Below are 13077 nucleotides of genomic sequence, written 5' to 3'. Positions count from 1 at the left end.
CGCTGAGAAGGGCCGGAAGTTCCCTGGTATAATGGGTGGTACCCGGAAGTAGAAGAAGGCGGAGGAGAAGCGGGGCTGTTCTGGCCCCAGATGTTATTGGTGTGCCTCTCGTCGCTGGCTGGTGGAGGAGTTGTTCCGCGTAGTCGCGGAGCGCTTCGAAGGCGATGCAGAGAGGAAAAGTATCTGAGCTCAGAAAGAGGCGATTTATTATTATTTTTTTTGTTATCTTTGTAGGTCTGTAAAGTAGGGTAGCCTTTCCCTCCTTTTCTGTTCCCAGAAAGGTTTGAACCAGTCGGTTTTCTTCCATTGGGATTGTTTCATCCACCTGGTGATGCGGTCAAGGCTTCACCGGGTGGATTTCCACCCGTGATGCTGATTTTCGGGGTCCAGAAGCAAAAGGAAGGGGGAAAATAAGTTAACATATAGGTAAGGTAATATCATGATTAAGACATTTGGAAATTAAGTGGGAATGTTTCGTCTCTTTGCAGCCGACAACCGGGGCTTCTCAAACAACGTTGCCCGATGAACCCTAATAAAGAGAATATTCTTCAAAGCCTAAACGTCAGTTTGAAGTTTTAGCAGCATTCGCACAACTCTCTTGAATAACAAGCTAGTTACTATGGACGTTTCAGTCCCGGGCACTTGATAAAACTCTCTTGTGTGATCGCTACCGTTCATTCATCATGCAAGACCTGATGGATTATTGCAGGGGTCTTCAAATTTGCAGTTTTAAGACTTGTGGACTTCAATTCCCAGAATTCCTCCTCCAGTCATGTTAGCTCAGGAATGCTAGGAGTTGAAGTCCACAAGTCTTAAACTTGCCAACTTTGAAGACCCTTGGATTATTAGATTAAACCGTTGGGAACTACCCAAATCCAGCCTTTATGTCAGTAGTGTTATGACAGTTCAGTATACAATCTTTTTCAGAGGAAATTTAATTTGTTAATAACACTAAGTAAAAGTTGATGTTTGCTCATATTTTGCTTCCCAGCTTCTCAAAAGCTTCTGGTTAGTCAAAGAATATCGTGTAGACTGGTTTTGATACGTCTACTTTGTTGAAGGTAAATCTTTAGGCATATTTCCCCCAGAGAATTATGTTGCATTCTCTATTCTTTTTGCAATTTGAGTTCTATCCCAAGTGCAGTTGTATACCTGCAAAACCCACGTATGTATGTTTTTAAGATTGCACTTTCAGTTGTATAAGAAAAGGATTTTCTTTTCTCTCTTTACAGCTTTAGTTTTGATTGTGCATCACTAAAAAAAATGTTCAGGAAAGGAAAAAAGCGGCATAGCAGCAGCAGCTCACAAAGCAGTGAAATCAGTACTAAAAGCAAAGTAAGATATATTTGATATATAGCGTATCTTAAAACATCTGTTCCATCTATGGCTTATCCAGATGTGATCTTGCTCACTTTTGCTCCAGGGAGGTTGTTTTTCAGCTCCCATCAACTCCAATCAACCCAGTCAGTAATGAAAATAAGGACCTGATCATATTTTCAGAAGTTAGCACTTTCTATGAATTTAGGGTAGAATATACCTTTCAGACAGTTATGTAGACATCTATGCTTCTAGAAGAGAAGGGCAGCACATAAATCCAACCAACCTCTGAAGTGTCTGAGCAATGAAATATACAGTATTGTTTCAGCCAAGAGCATGATTCCTTGCTTAAGCAAGTTATGTAAACAAAATATTTCTTCTGTACAGTACTATTGAATTTTAAGATGAGGTGCCTATTTTTAAATGCTAATGGCACCGAGGACTTGCTGTGAATGGATTATCAATGATGAATGTGATATTGCTTAGATTATGTGAAGAGTCTTTCAGAACAATTTTTCTACAGTATGAAAAAGGGGACTGAGGGAATGCTGTGGTGATGTTCATTGTCATGGAATAGGCAAAGTGAATCTGATATCAGCTTCTGCAGGGTGGAATAGGGCAGGGCTGAATAAAAACACAATGTATTTGTGTCATCAAGATCAAATATATAAGGGTGGGATTTGTATCAGTGTCAATCCAGATATCATTTGCCATGATTCTGATTTGTTGCAGACCCCCCAGATTTGGCAGCTGGGAGAAGGGGAAATCACTTTTATCTTCTTCCGGGATATTTTATTTCAAGTTTTTAATTTATCTTACTTAATGTGATCTGTAAACCTGGACAATTTTTCCCATTTTGCCACTGTTCACTAAATTTAAATAAAATCAACTTTATAAAACTGGTTTTTCTTTCAGTAAACCAAAGTAAATGTTAGTTTAGAACTCAGTCAAAACTCTGTTAACTAAAAGTGGGAGCCATGAGTTCTAGCTCTACCTTAGACATGTTGTAGGGAACATGGGGGGAGGAAAGAACATTGAGTGTGTTTGCTGCACTGAGTTATTTTATAAAAATAAAGATGGGATTAAAAATAATAAAAATAGAAGTGAAAGCTTTTAATTTCCTCCTGGTGGTTTTACTGTAGGCTTTCATTATGCTTATTTCCATAACAAATGAGAGTTCACTATGCAGGTGTTCATGATTTAAAAAAAATCCCAATGCACGTAATATTGATTAGATGCTTTTTGTAACAAATAGTGATTGAACCCCATGATGATTAGATACAACTTTTTAATATCAAGATCTGATTGTTTTCTTCTTGCTTTTGGGTGAACCTAAGAAAATAATCTCGTCTTGTCAGCTAAATTTGTTTTTAAAAGCCCATATTAAAAAGGTATAATCTGTAAAATAATTGGAACATCTATGGTTGTAATGCATTTCATATTTAATACAGGTTTTCTAAAAAAAAAAATGTTTGACCAGAATAACTTCATCTTTTTCCTTATTTAGTCAGTGGACTCTAGCCTTGGAGGCCTTTCAAGATCTAGTACTGTTGCTAGCTTGGATACGGACTCTACAAAGAGTTCAGGTATGAAACTTGTTGAGGTGTTATATTGACAAGACTATGTAGCTGAGTAAGTATTTAAAACTTATTATATGTGGGGATGTCTACATTTGACATTATTTTTCAAAACAGAAATTTTTATCCTTATTATCTCAGCTGGGTTTTTGAGGATTTTGGATACTTTGTCCTGGGGAGGTTTAGAATTATGCGTACAAGGACTATGAAATTGCTTCTGGGTGATGATAGCCATTTTAGAAGGCAGAATATAATGGTTAAGAGAAATGCAGTGAAGATCATCAAGGATATGCTGGCCTTACTTAAGGCACTAAAAACCTGGTTCTTCCCTTGGGCATTGGGTCCGAGTGTAGGATAATCTCATAGAAATTAAAGATACTGAATGGAATATGCAGAGCTTGACCCCAGTTACTTTGTTATTTTTTCATTTTCTGGATTTTTGTTATGTTTTTTGTTTAGTTTTATTTCTGTTTCTAAGCAATTTAAGATAGCTGAACTCTATGAATTTGGTAACCATAACAATCAAATAAATATGGAAGATTAGGCTTGGAGGGAGACCTCTAAAAACACTGGGTTTATTCAGTTTTGATTCTTGAAAAGACACAAGGTTTCCAGAATAAGGGTGCTCCACAGAAATGGATAAAGATTTTCCACTGCAGTGGGTAGATTTCAGTTTTCCTATTATTATGCTAAACCTCTTGAGAAAAATATACTTTGACAATGAAACTAATTTGAGAATGTGATGAGAGTATTTTTCTCATTAAACATCTTCAAGCAGAGGCTGGAGTGTTAAGGGATCTTTTAAGTTCTAGACCACGGGTGTCAAACTCGATCGTGTCATGGGCTGGATTGTGACGTATCGTGGCACTTTTTGCCTTTGCGGAGCCGGGGTGGGCATGGCCTGCACATGACATATCTGGCCCATGGGCTGCCACTTTGACAGGCCTGTTCAAAACTGAATAAGATATTGAACTAAAGAGGCTACAGAGCTCTTCTGTCATGCTTCTAAAGTGATAATGCAGGGGTGTTAAACTGGATTTCTTTGAGGGCTGGATCAGCATTGTAGTTCTCCGCAGGCTGGTGGGGGCAGGCAGGGAGCAGGGAGGGGAGTTGGGATGGACAGCCTCCTGAAACACCTTGCTGGCCAAAACACGGTGCAGGGAGTTGCATGTGCCCCCCGCGCCTTGTTTTCAGCTTCCATGGCCTCTTGCAGTACTCTCCCAGCTGAAAACGAGCTGTGCTGAGGCACCACAAGGCCCCATGTGGCCAATTTTTGTCCAGCAGAATGCTACTGGAGGCCGGGGAGGCCAAAAATGGGCCATGTGGGGGCTGCACAAGGCCTCTGCGAGGCCTGTTTTTGTCTGGTCCTTTGATATTTCCAGGCCAGCCTCACAAGTCAGAATTAAGCAACCTGCATGCCTTGATTTTGAGACCCCTGTGATGTGAGAATAATGCTTAAAGGTGACTTTCTTGGTGTAGCAGGGGTGTCAAACTGGTGGCCCGCAGGCCAGACGAGTCACATGCAGGCCACAGAACCCCCAGGTTAAGTACTTTCTCTCCTATGGACTTTTCCAATATTAAAACCAGCAGTTTTGAGAACATGGTGCCAATGTTATTACTTATTAGTTCAGTTATGTGAGAATTGGAGTCCCTTTTAATGTCCTAAGCAGCTTGTTAACAACTAAAATGACTTAGATGTGTGTTTAAATGTGTTGCTTTGTAGGCCAAAGTAACAGCAATTCAGATACTTGTGCTGAATTTCGAGTGAAATATGTTGGTGCTATTGAAAAACTGAATCTTGAAGAAAGCAAGACTTTAGAAGGACCCCTGGATTTGATTAATTATATAGATGTGGCACAGGTAAAGGTTGTCAATTTTAGCTAAGTTACTTAATCATGGTTTTTTTTAAATGAAATGAATGGATTTGCATGAATAAGCCATGAACTAAAATTCACACACCCCAATGACAGGATTCTTACAAAACCAATTAAGCTACATTGGACTTAGCTTATGTAAAGCACTTGGCTTGCCAGCTATCTCAAGAATTTAGATACAACATGCTTTTCCATTACTAACAAAAAGTGCTTTGACAAATCACAGAAATAGGACGAAGAAAAAAAAAATAGTATGAGAAGTCCTTTTAACAGTAAAGAGTTACAATTCTATGACTATTTCTCTAATCAAAATAGACTGAGCAACTGCCATTTATGTTTTCATGTCAGAATACCATTTTTATTTTATTTTCCAAAGCAAGATGGAAAGCTGCCCTTTGTTCCTGGGGAAGAAGAATTCATCATGGGAGTGTCCAAATACGGGATTAAAGTTACATCATTGGACCAGTATGTAAGTAAATGAATGATTTTAAAAGATGCAATTGGCATGATTATAGGAGCAATATAAATTCTTTTATCCTTCCTCTGGGTGATTCTACAATAGAAGTTTGCAAACAGCTTGAATGAAGCAGGGATGACATTCTGTGGCCTGCTTATTAGACCATGTGCTTCATTTTAGCTTGTGTTGCTGACCTTTTTGAATATCCTATTCAAGAAATAACTAAGTTTACTAAAACAAGAATTGAATGAATGCATAAAACCTCCAAGGGGCAAAAAGTCTCCATTTCTACTTTAAATTCCATCCAGAAATGACATCTGGTTTAATACAGAAAAAGTATTATTGGAATCTTGTTCCAAGCTTGATTGTGTATTTGAGTCCCTGAGGTTTAACAAAATGGTGACTGCCTTGCAGTGGTGGAATTCAAATATTTATACCACTGGTTCCATGGGCATGGCTTGGTGGGAGCGCTTTGCACGCGTGTACACACTTGGTGTGCGTGCACATGCCAAGCACGCACTTTGCGCAGGCACAGAGGCGTTCTAACTCATCTTCTGCAAGCCTGCACTCTCCCGGTCACTTCAGCAGCTGCCGCACGGCACTCTGCTGTGCTGCACAAAGCAGCTGTGCTTCAAATTCAGAGGATAAAGGTTAGTATGGGAGCCCGGCTGGGCAAGTGGGCCCAACAGCAGAGCAGTGGAGAGAACTAGTTCGGTCTCCACTGCTCATTGCTGCTACCGGCTTGGCAGAACCGGGCTGAACCGATAGAATACCACCACTGCTGCCTTGTTGTAAAATGTTGCACTGACAATGTTGCAACAGAATGAGAATCCATTCCTCTTTCAGAATATTCTGTTCACTCTATCAGCCAACGTCCAGTTTTCTATTGCCCTTCTCCTCCAAGAGATTTGCTGTCCCTGGGTTGAGTTTTGTTTTTGGCTTTCTCTTTAGACCACCTAGGGTTATTTGAACATGTTGGAAGTTATTACTGGTTCTCTGGATGGAGAACCAACAATAGAAGCTGGTTCAAGTAACCCAGTTCACCAGCTGAAATTGTTGCTTAGGCATAGACTGGTCTTAAGACAGATGATACGTGGCTGGAATTTCCTAAGGAAATTTAGTGAATGACTTATCCCCAAACAAAAACAGCTATTTACTTCCAAAACTAATGATTGCGCTGAGAGTTTTCGTCTCCTTTCATATATCCCTAGATAAAAGGAATTTCTTTTTTCAAGAGAGATGGATATTAGCTAATGTTTGTTATTTTCTCTCATTATTTATTGTTAAAACAGATGCACCGTACATTTCAGTGTTGGTTGTCTTCACTCATCTAGGCTCCTAAACTTGTGGTCATCGCTAGCTTACCGATACAGGAAATTAGATGTTGGTAGTCTATGAATAACTCTTCATAATAATAATTTCAGTAAATGCGGTGCAGAACAGTCTCTTTTCCAAAGGCTAGCTTTGAGGATTTGGAAGTTTGGTGATATGGTGTCTTTTTTCCACACTCTCTTTCATGATAATTTAAATTAATTAGTAGAACTTTCAGGATGTTTTGCATAGACATGCACTCTACCTAATTGTCCGGATGGTCTGCTATGATGATGGCTTAGGAGCAGGGAAGAGTTTACTGGCTTTGAAGACAACCGATTCAAACGCCGAAGAATATCATCTTTGGATTTACCAGTGCAATAGCTTGGTAAGTTTTCTGTATATTTTAAAAAGCCACTTACCACTTATTCATGGCAAGATACTGTTTAACATGTATTGGGCCAATCCCTATGCATTATTCCCCAATATGTGTATTAGTCCAAAATGTGACAGAATTGGTTTAAGATTCCAACATGTTCTGTCCCAGCCAGCAGAGCTAATGGAAAATACATACATAGGGGTTGTACAAGTAATCTTCGACTTACAACAGTTCATTTAGTGACCAAAGTTACAACGGCACTGAAAAAGAGGATTCATGACCATTTTTTGCACTTATGACCATTGTAGCATTCCCATGGTCATGTGATTTACATTTGGAGGCTTGATAGATGACTCACATTTATGACATTTGCAATGTCCCGAAGTCATGTGATCACCTTTTGCGGCCTTCTGACCAGCAAAGTCAATGGGGAAACCAGATTCGCTTAAACAAACCGTGTTACTAATTTAACAACTGCAGTGATTCACTTAACAAATGTGGCAAGGAAAGTTGTAAAATGGGGCAAAATCCCACTTAATAAATTTCTCACGTAACAACATAAATTTTGGGCTCAATTGTGGTCGTAAGTTGAGGACTATCTGTAGTTCATATCACTTGGAGAGAATATACCATCCCGCTCCTAGACCACTAGTAAAAAAAACAGTAGAGGTATTATAACCTGTGCTATCGATATCCCTCAACTTAACAACAATGGGGACTGGAAGTGATCACTAAGTGATTTTTTTTTTTTTTTTGGCTATGGTTGTTAAATAAATTTGGCTTTTCCCATTGGCTTTGCTTGTCAGAAGCTGCCTGGGAGGGTCACAAATGGCGATTATATGCCCACCCACCCCAATGCTGCAACGATGGTAAATACATGCCGAATGCCAAATACTCAAATTTTGATCTCACAATCATAAGGGAACATTATGATCGTTTAGCAAGTGCTGGTTGTAAGTCACTTTTTTCAGCACGGTCGTGATTTCAGCCACTAAACAAATGATCATAAGTCAAGGACTGTCCGTATTAAAGAGCCGTTGGTCATTAAATCAATTCTGTTCTATATCCCATAAGTTACATTCTTGGAGCCACTATTACATGTAGTAAGCATTTGTCAACTGGAAGCTGAAGCAGAGAAACAGCCTTAAGTGGTACAGTAAATTATTTTGTATGCTGGTGGTAACAAAGAGCTTATTATTTTCTAAAATGCAGGAACAAGCACAAGCTATTTGTAAAGTGCTGTCCACAGCCTTTGACTCAGTTTTAACATCTGATAAATCCTGAATACTGTATCGATACATCATCCATGAAAAAGAAGGTCTTCTTCCTATGACTTCAACACCTGGAGAAAAAAAGTTCATATCTGCTCCAGAATACTTTTTAAATTATTTTGGTATAATGTTTAAACTATATGTAATTTTGTCATTACTGTTATTAAACAATGGGACCAAAAATCCACCAAATGTTCTCTTATGTGGAAGTCTGCGCTAAATTACACTATTTTAACATTTCATAAACTTGAAAAAAATTAATGAAATATCTTCTGTCTATTCCAGGGCTGTCAAACTCATTTCATTGGGGGCCACATTAGGGTTGTGTTTGACCTCAGGGTGTGTGTGTGTGTGGGGGGGGTATGTGGCCACCTCAACGTCACTTATCAAGTTTCTGGTTTTGGCCATGATGGCCTCCTCCAGCTCCTTGTCAGCAAAAACGAAATTCTGGGAGGTCAAACGTGACCTTCCCGAGCTCCATTTTCACTGGCAGAAACACCGCAGCCTGGCCCGTTGTTTCCAGGGTGGCCCCACAGGCCATATCTAAGCATCCCACGGACCAAATTCACCCTATGTGCCTTGAGTTTGACACCCCTGGTCTATTCACTGCACTTTTTAAATTGCCTTAATATTTGTTAAGAAAACAGAAGCGTATCGTGTAAGATCAGAGTTAGGAAGGCTACATATGTTGTGATTTACAAACTCTCAAGTTTTGGAGTATCACTCTTCCATTCCAGAACTCTCAATTGTTAAGGATATTGTTCACATAAACACAAAGAGTCAATATGAGGCTTAAAGTAGTTTATTTTTTCAGTCTAATGACTGATTTAACAGAAGTAAAATTAATCATGCTCCAATTATAAATCACTGCCTCTAGACACTAAAAATAAGAAATGGTCTTAGGTTATACAATGTATACAGTTGCTCTGCAACTAAACAATCAAAACCATCACATTAAAATTATATATCTCAAATAGCATTCTGAACTGCATTTTAAGTGTCTTATGCTCCTTTAAAAATGGTTAACACAGTAATCGCATGTGCTTGGTAACAGTTTGTTGAATATAGCGCTCTCTGTTGTCAGTCATGAAATCTCAATAACCTTACAGAGTTCAGCATATTTTTTTAAAAAAATCCAGATTTTCTGACTAGTTATGAGTTAATGTTACATGTCACAAAAACAGTGTTTTGAGATGTTTCTTACAAGCCTATCATACTGATGTAGTGTGAGAAAATACTCTTGTTTAAGATTGTCTAGTAGCCATAATCAAGTGTTTTTCAGGATAATCTGAAACTTTCAAATTAACTCCAGTCATTTTCTTCAGATTAATCATATCCTTAGGCAAATTTCCTAACTTTTGGGGGGTTTTGTTTGTTTGTCTGACAGCAACAGACAAACAAAATATGATTCTATATTTGATGGTATTCTTGGTTTCAAAGAAATTTTGGCATTGGAAAACCATTTTAATCCAAACATCTTGGAGTAAATATCTAGTACAGTTCATTGGATCCTACCCAGTGTGAAATCTGAGTCTAAAAAAGCTTCATAAGGCTATTTTGCACATAGTTGTTGAAAGATTCTGTGTTAAACACTGTAAGTAATGTGCAAAATAATGTGACAAATTATTTCCTTGCATTTGCCAGGCATAAAAACATAAAGACTTGAACCCCAACTGAATTATCAGCCTCTGAATAAATGTGTAGTGTGGCCAACTATTCTCCTAATATACATATATATTTCAATGGGAACTTTGAATATGCAGACTTAGCTTTAAAACATACAACAAAACTAGCTTGAAAATATTCCAGTTTGCTCCTCCCATCACACTGCAGCCACTCATATTGTTCTTAATTTTAGCCAACTGATTTGCATCAATACATCTGACAAATTGCCTCAAATGTACTACTTCAGCAAGGCAACAGAAATGTTGAGATCCAGCATTTCCCCCCATCCAATATAAATATACCAAAGGGTCCTTCCCATATCTGTTTCCACTTCCACTAGCCAATATATACATAATTTCTGTGTCAGAAATTCAAAGTTCTCTTGATAAATCTAGAGATACGATAGTCACAAAACTTGTGATCAAAGCCAATGTGACCTGGACATTGATATTCTAATTCTATGCTACCAGTGCACATTTGGGTAGCATATGCAAAATAAAAATTGTTACAATATCACAATATACAAACATTAAAAGGACATAGCTATGTTCTGTAAGAGTCTATTCATTTTGAATTATGAAATCTATTCACAATTATTAACAGTGTTTAACTACCATGTTCTAGGATATATTTCAGTACACAATGCAAGTCCGCAAACAGACTGAACTGCTTGCCAAACAACAGCGTGTACCTCAGCCCAGGGCCTTTTGGATCAGTGACTATGACACTGTTAACCATAGCAATCTCATTATGAACATACCACTATGTGCTTTACAACTTGTTTTCAAAGAAAAGGACTGTAAGTAATATTTCATAAACTTTCCCATTTAAATTTATCAGCAGTATCATCCCGGTTTCCCCCTCCCCCCCCTTACCTCAAGGGTAATTAGTGTACGGCATAAAATATTAACTGCATATTTAGTATAGAAAACTATGACCTCATACTTATAAAACGAGGTAATCAGATTTCGGGTTTTAAAATATCTACACATCAAATTACTAAAATATTTCTTTAATGCAACTGAGGACATTCCTAACCAAGCATCTTCATGAATATGCATATTACTTATGTTTGCTGCTCCAAGGAAGCAGTCTTCCACTGAGATACGTACAAGGGCCACGTGCAATTTTTTTCTCGGACTGCTTTAATCTTTAAAGCTTTTCTCATGACTTCATCTACAAGGGGAGATTGGCAGGAAGAATAATACCTTCTTTCTTTTCCTCATAAACTGATAAATATTCCTAATTTCTTCCTTTGTATTACAAAGGTATAAAATCGTTATTTACCAAGTAGAGATATTCAGACCTCCATTTGTGCCAGTACAAGCCATCGTAAGGAAACACAGGCTATTCAACCAATGGGAAATTGGACTAGGTTATTAGATCCCAAACTATTTTAACTCTGCTATGCAAAAAAGGTTTTGACCTTTTCATTGGACTCAAATGTTTCAAGCCTGCCAATGCTGCTGCCTAATGCAGAGTCATTTTCAAGCACATATTCATCACCGCTTGGGCGTAGTGATATTTTTTTGTCTCTGTGCAGCTGTAACCCTTTTTCAACAGGAGCAAAGGGTTCTACTGTTCAGAGACATGGATTCTCTTTCAACACCTAATCCTTAGGTATCTTATCTGGGGGTTCTAGATTTGTTTTTCTGTAACAAAAATGCATGCTGTGTGAATGTGAACTTATACAGGTTTCCTCAAATGTGGTTAGATTATTACTTAGGACATTAAATAGGGCTGGGTTTCTATCACTTTCAGTCCTTTCCATCCATGCATTTAAAAAAAAAAAAGGTTGAGATTGCTATTTAGAAGTCTTTGGCAAAAAGACTTCTCCCCCATCCTACTTCTCCGATCAATGGACATTTGTGGATGGCTGCGGACATGGATAAGAAGAAGCTCCACCATGTCACAACTGAGGGGGTGTTCTTATTTTTCTCAAAGTGTTTTAATGTACTAAATAAAACCAAAACAAACTGTCATTCTTTAAAATGAAGTTTCAACTTTCAGTTTACTTACAGTCCTGAGACTGATCTCAAAAGCCATACTCACCACTGAAGTTAAATACTTGTTGTAGGCCTGACATTGGCACTAAAATGTAACGCATTAGTGCAGTCAAGAGATTAATCTTCTAGCTTTCTTAATATGCCTTTCACATTGTCATGGATTTGGGCTCTTGTGTTTTTGCAGCTTTTGGCAATCATCACAAACATTTTTTAGTGGCTCTGTTGTTAGAAAAGTCCCATGGAAAATAATTTCAACAACTGCAATAATGAAAATTCAACTATGTTATTTTGAAGTATCCCAGTGAGGCATTTGATGATGAACAGGGAGTCCCAATGAAATCTAGAAAGGGAAACTTTCCACTTGCAGGGAGCTGTTTAATCGACAATAAAGTGCACAAATGATACAGGAAAAGCACCTTTCCGATTAGGATCTCCATCAATATGCCCAATCTGAAAAAGAGAAAATATTATAGAGGAGTTATGAATTCAATATGAGGACAACTAATAAAACAAATTTAAAATATTCTCAGTTCTTTTTAGCCGTATAAAATTGTTTATTATTTATACATTGATTTTGTAAAATAAATTTTCTCCGAAACATTTTCTTGCTCTTTTGGGACTCTGTCTCCAAAACTCTTGAGATTTCACCCAGGAACTGTAATTATGTAGGACCAGAAGTACTGATGGGGAAATTTTACTGCATGGTAGAAAGGATGAATTATATTGGGTGAATACAGCCAATGAAATTTCCCTTCTTCACTGCTACAAGACACATCATATTGATCTAAACGGAAACTGATCCTGAATTAAAACAATTCCCCCAAAAGGAGGTTTAGACTAATCTCTAATCTTCACTATATTCTCAGTAAAATCATGTAAGTAATTTGGGCGGGGGAGGGGAATGGCACTAGCCTTTCTGCAATATCCTGGCAATGTGCGGCTTCTGCTCTCTTCCCTGCTATGATTGGCAGAATAACAAGATTACCATGTCCATGTGATGGCTGGTTTATATGCCGTGCTAGGACAGAGGCTGGGTTCACTTCCACATGCTGAGCTACAAGTGACGCAACTCCATTTTAGCCTAGACTTGACTTGCACACTCTTGTCAAGCTCATCATTCAGCTGTTCATTCAGCTAACCTATGTGAAAAACTGTTTCCCCTGGCAAAGATCCAATTTTCTTGCCTGAGCAGGAAGGAGAGCTTAGCTGGCAGAGGATGA

At 38.2% G+C, this 13077-nt stretch overlaps 2 protein-coding genes across 6 annotated transcripts in view; one reads left to right on the top strand and one right to left on the bottom strand.

Annotated features, from left to right (window-relative positions):
* The first annotated feature begins 24 nt into the window (after nucleotides 1-24).
* ITGB1BP1 (integrin subunit beta 1 binding protein 1) lies at nucleotides 25-8378 on the top strand. Of its 2 annotated transcripts, XM_026695271.2 has the most exons (7): nucleotides 25-426; nucleotides 1233-1335; nucleotides 2825-2903; nucleotides 4618-4754; nucleotides 5145-5237; nucleotides 6775-6924; nucleotides 8128-8378. In XM_026695271.2, the coding sequence occupies exons 2-7, from the start codon at nucleotides 1264-1266 to the stop codon at nucleotides 8197-8199; spliced, it is 603 nt and encodes a 200-aa protein (XP_026551056.1). In that variant the 5' UTR covers nucleotides 25-426; nucleotides 1233-1263; the 3' UTR covers nucleotides 8200-8378. The 2 variants fall into 2 exon arrangements, with proteins under 2 accessions (XP_026551056.1, XP_087773106.1); XM_087916980.1 differs by lacking the exon at nucleotides 4618-4754 and having other exon boundaries at nucleotides 29-426; nucleotides 5149-5237.
* A 596-nt stretch (nucleotides 8379-8974) lies between these two features.
* ASAP2 (ArfGAP with SH3 domain, ankyrin repeat and PH domain 2) overlaps nucleotides 8975-13077 on the bottom strand; it is a 91293-nt gene continuing 87190 nt past the window's right edge. For all 4 annotated transcript variants that reach the window (XM_026695265.2, XM_026695267.2, XM_026695266.2 and 1 more), the window contains one exon: nucleotides 8975-12307. In XM_026695265.2, the coding sequence (XP_026551050.1) occupies nucleotides 12233-12307 (75 nt within the window). In that variant the 3' untranslated portion in view covers nucleotides 8975-12232. The remainder of the gene's footprint in view (nucleotides 12308-13077) is intronic.

Source organism: Pseudonaja textilis, chromosome 1 (assembly GCF_049901715.1).
Source record: "Pseudonaja textilis isolate UNSWEBS1 chromosome 1, rPseTex1.2, whole genome shotgun sequence".
NCBI lineage: Eukaryota > Metazoa > Chordata > Lepidosauria > Squamata > Elapidae > Pseudonaja > Pseudonaja textilis.
The sequence above is the reverse complement of the archived record's forward strand: the minus strand, read 5'-3'. Positions and strand labels throughout refer to the sequence as shown.

Bases quoted from the DNA above. Each gene is read 5' to 3' on its own strand.
- ITGB1BP1 (XM_026695271.2), top strand. From the start codon at position 1,264: ATGTTCAGGAAAGGAAAAAAGCGGCATAGCAGCAGCAGCTCACAAAGC. The intron at 4,755-5,144 runs GTAAAGGTTGTC...TATTTTCCAAAG, and splicing joins ATTATATAGATGTGGCACAG to CAAGATGGAAAGCTGCCCTT. The intron at 6,925-8,127 runs GTAAGTTTTCTG...TCTAAAATGCAG, and splicing joins TTTACCAGTGCAATAGCTTG to GAACAAGCACAAGCTATTTG.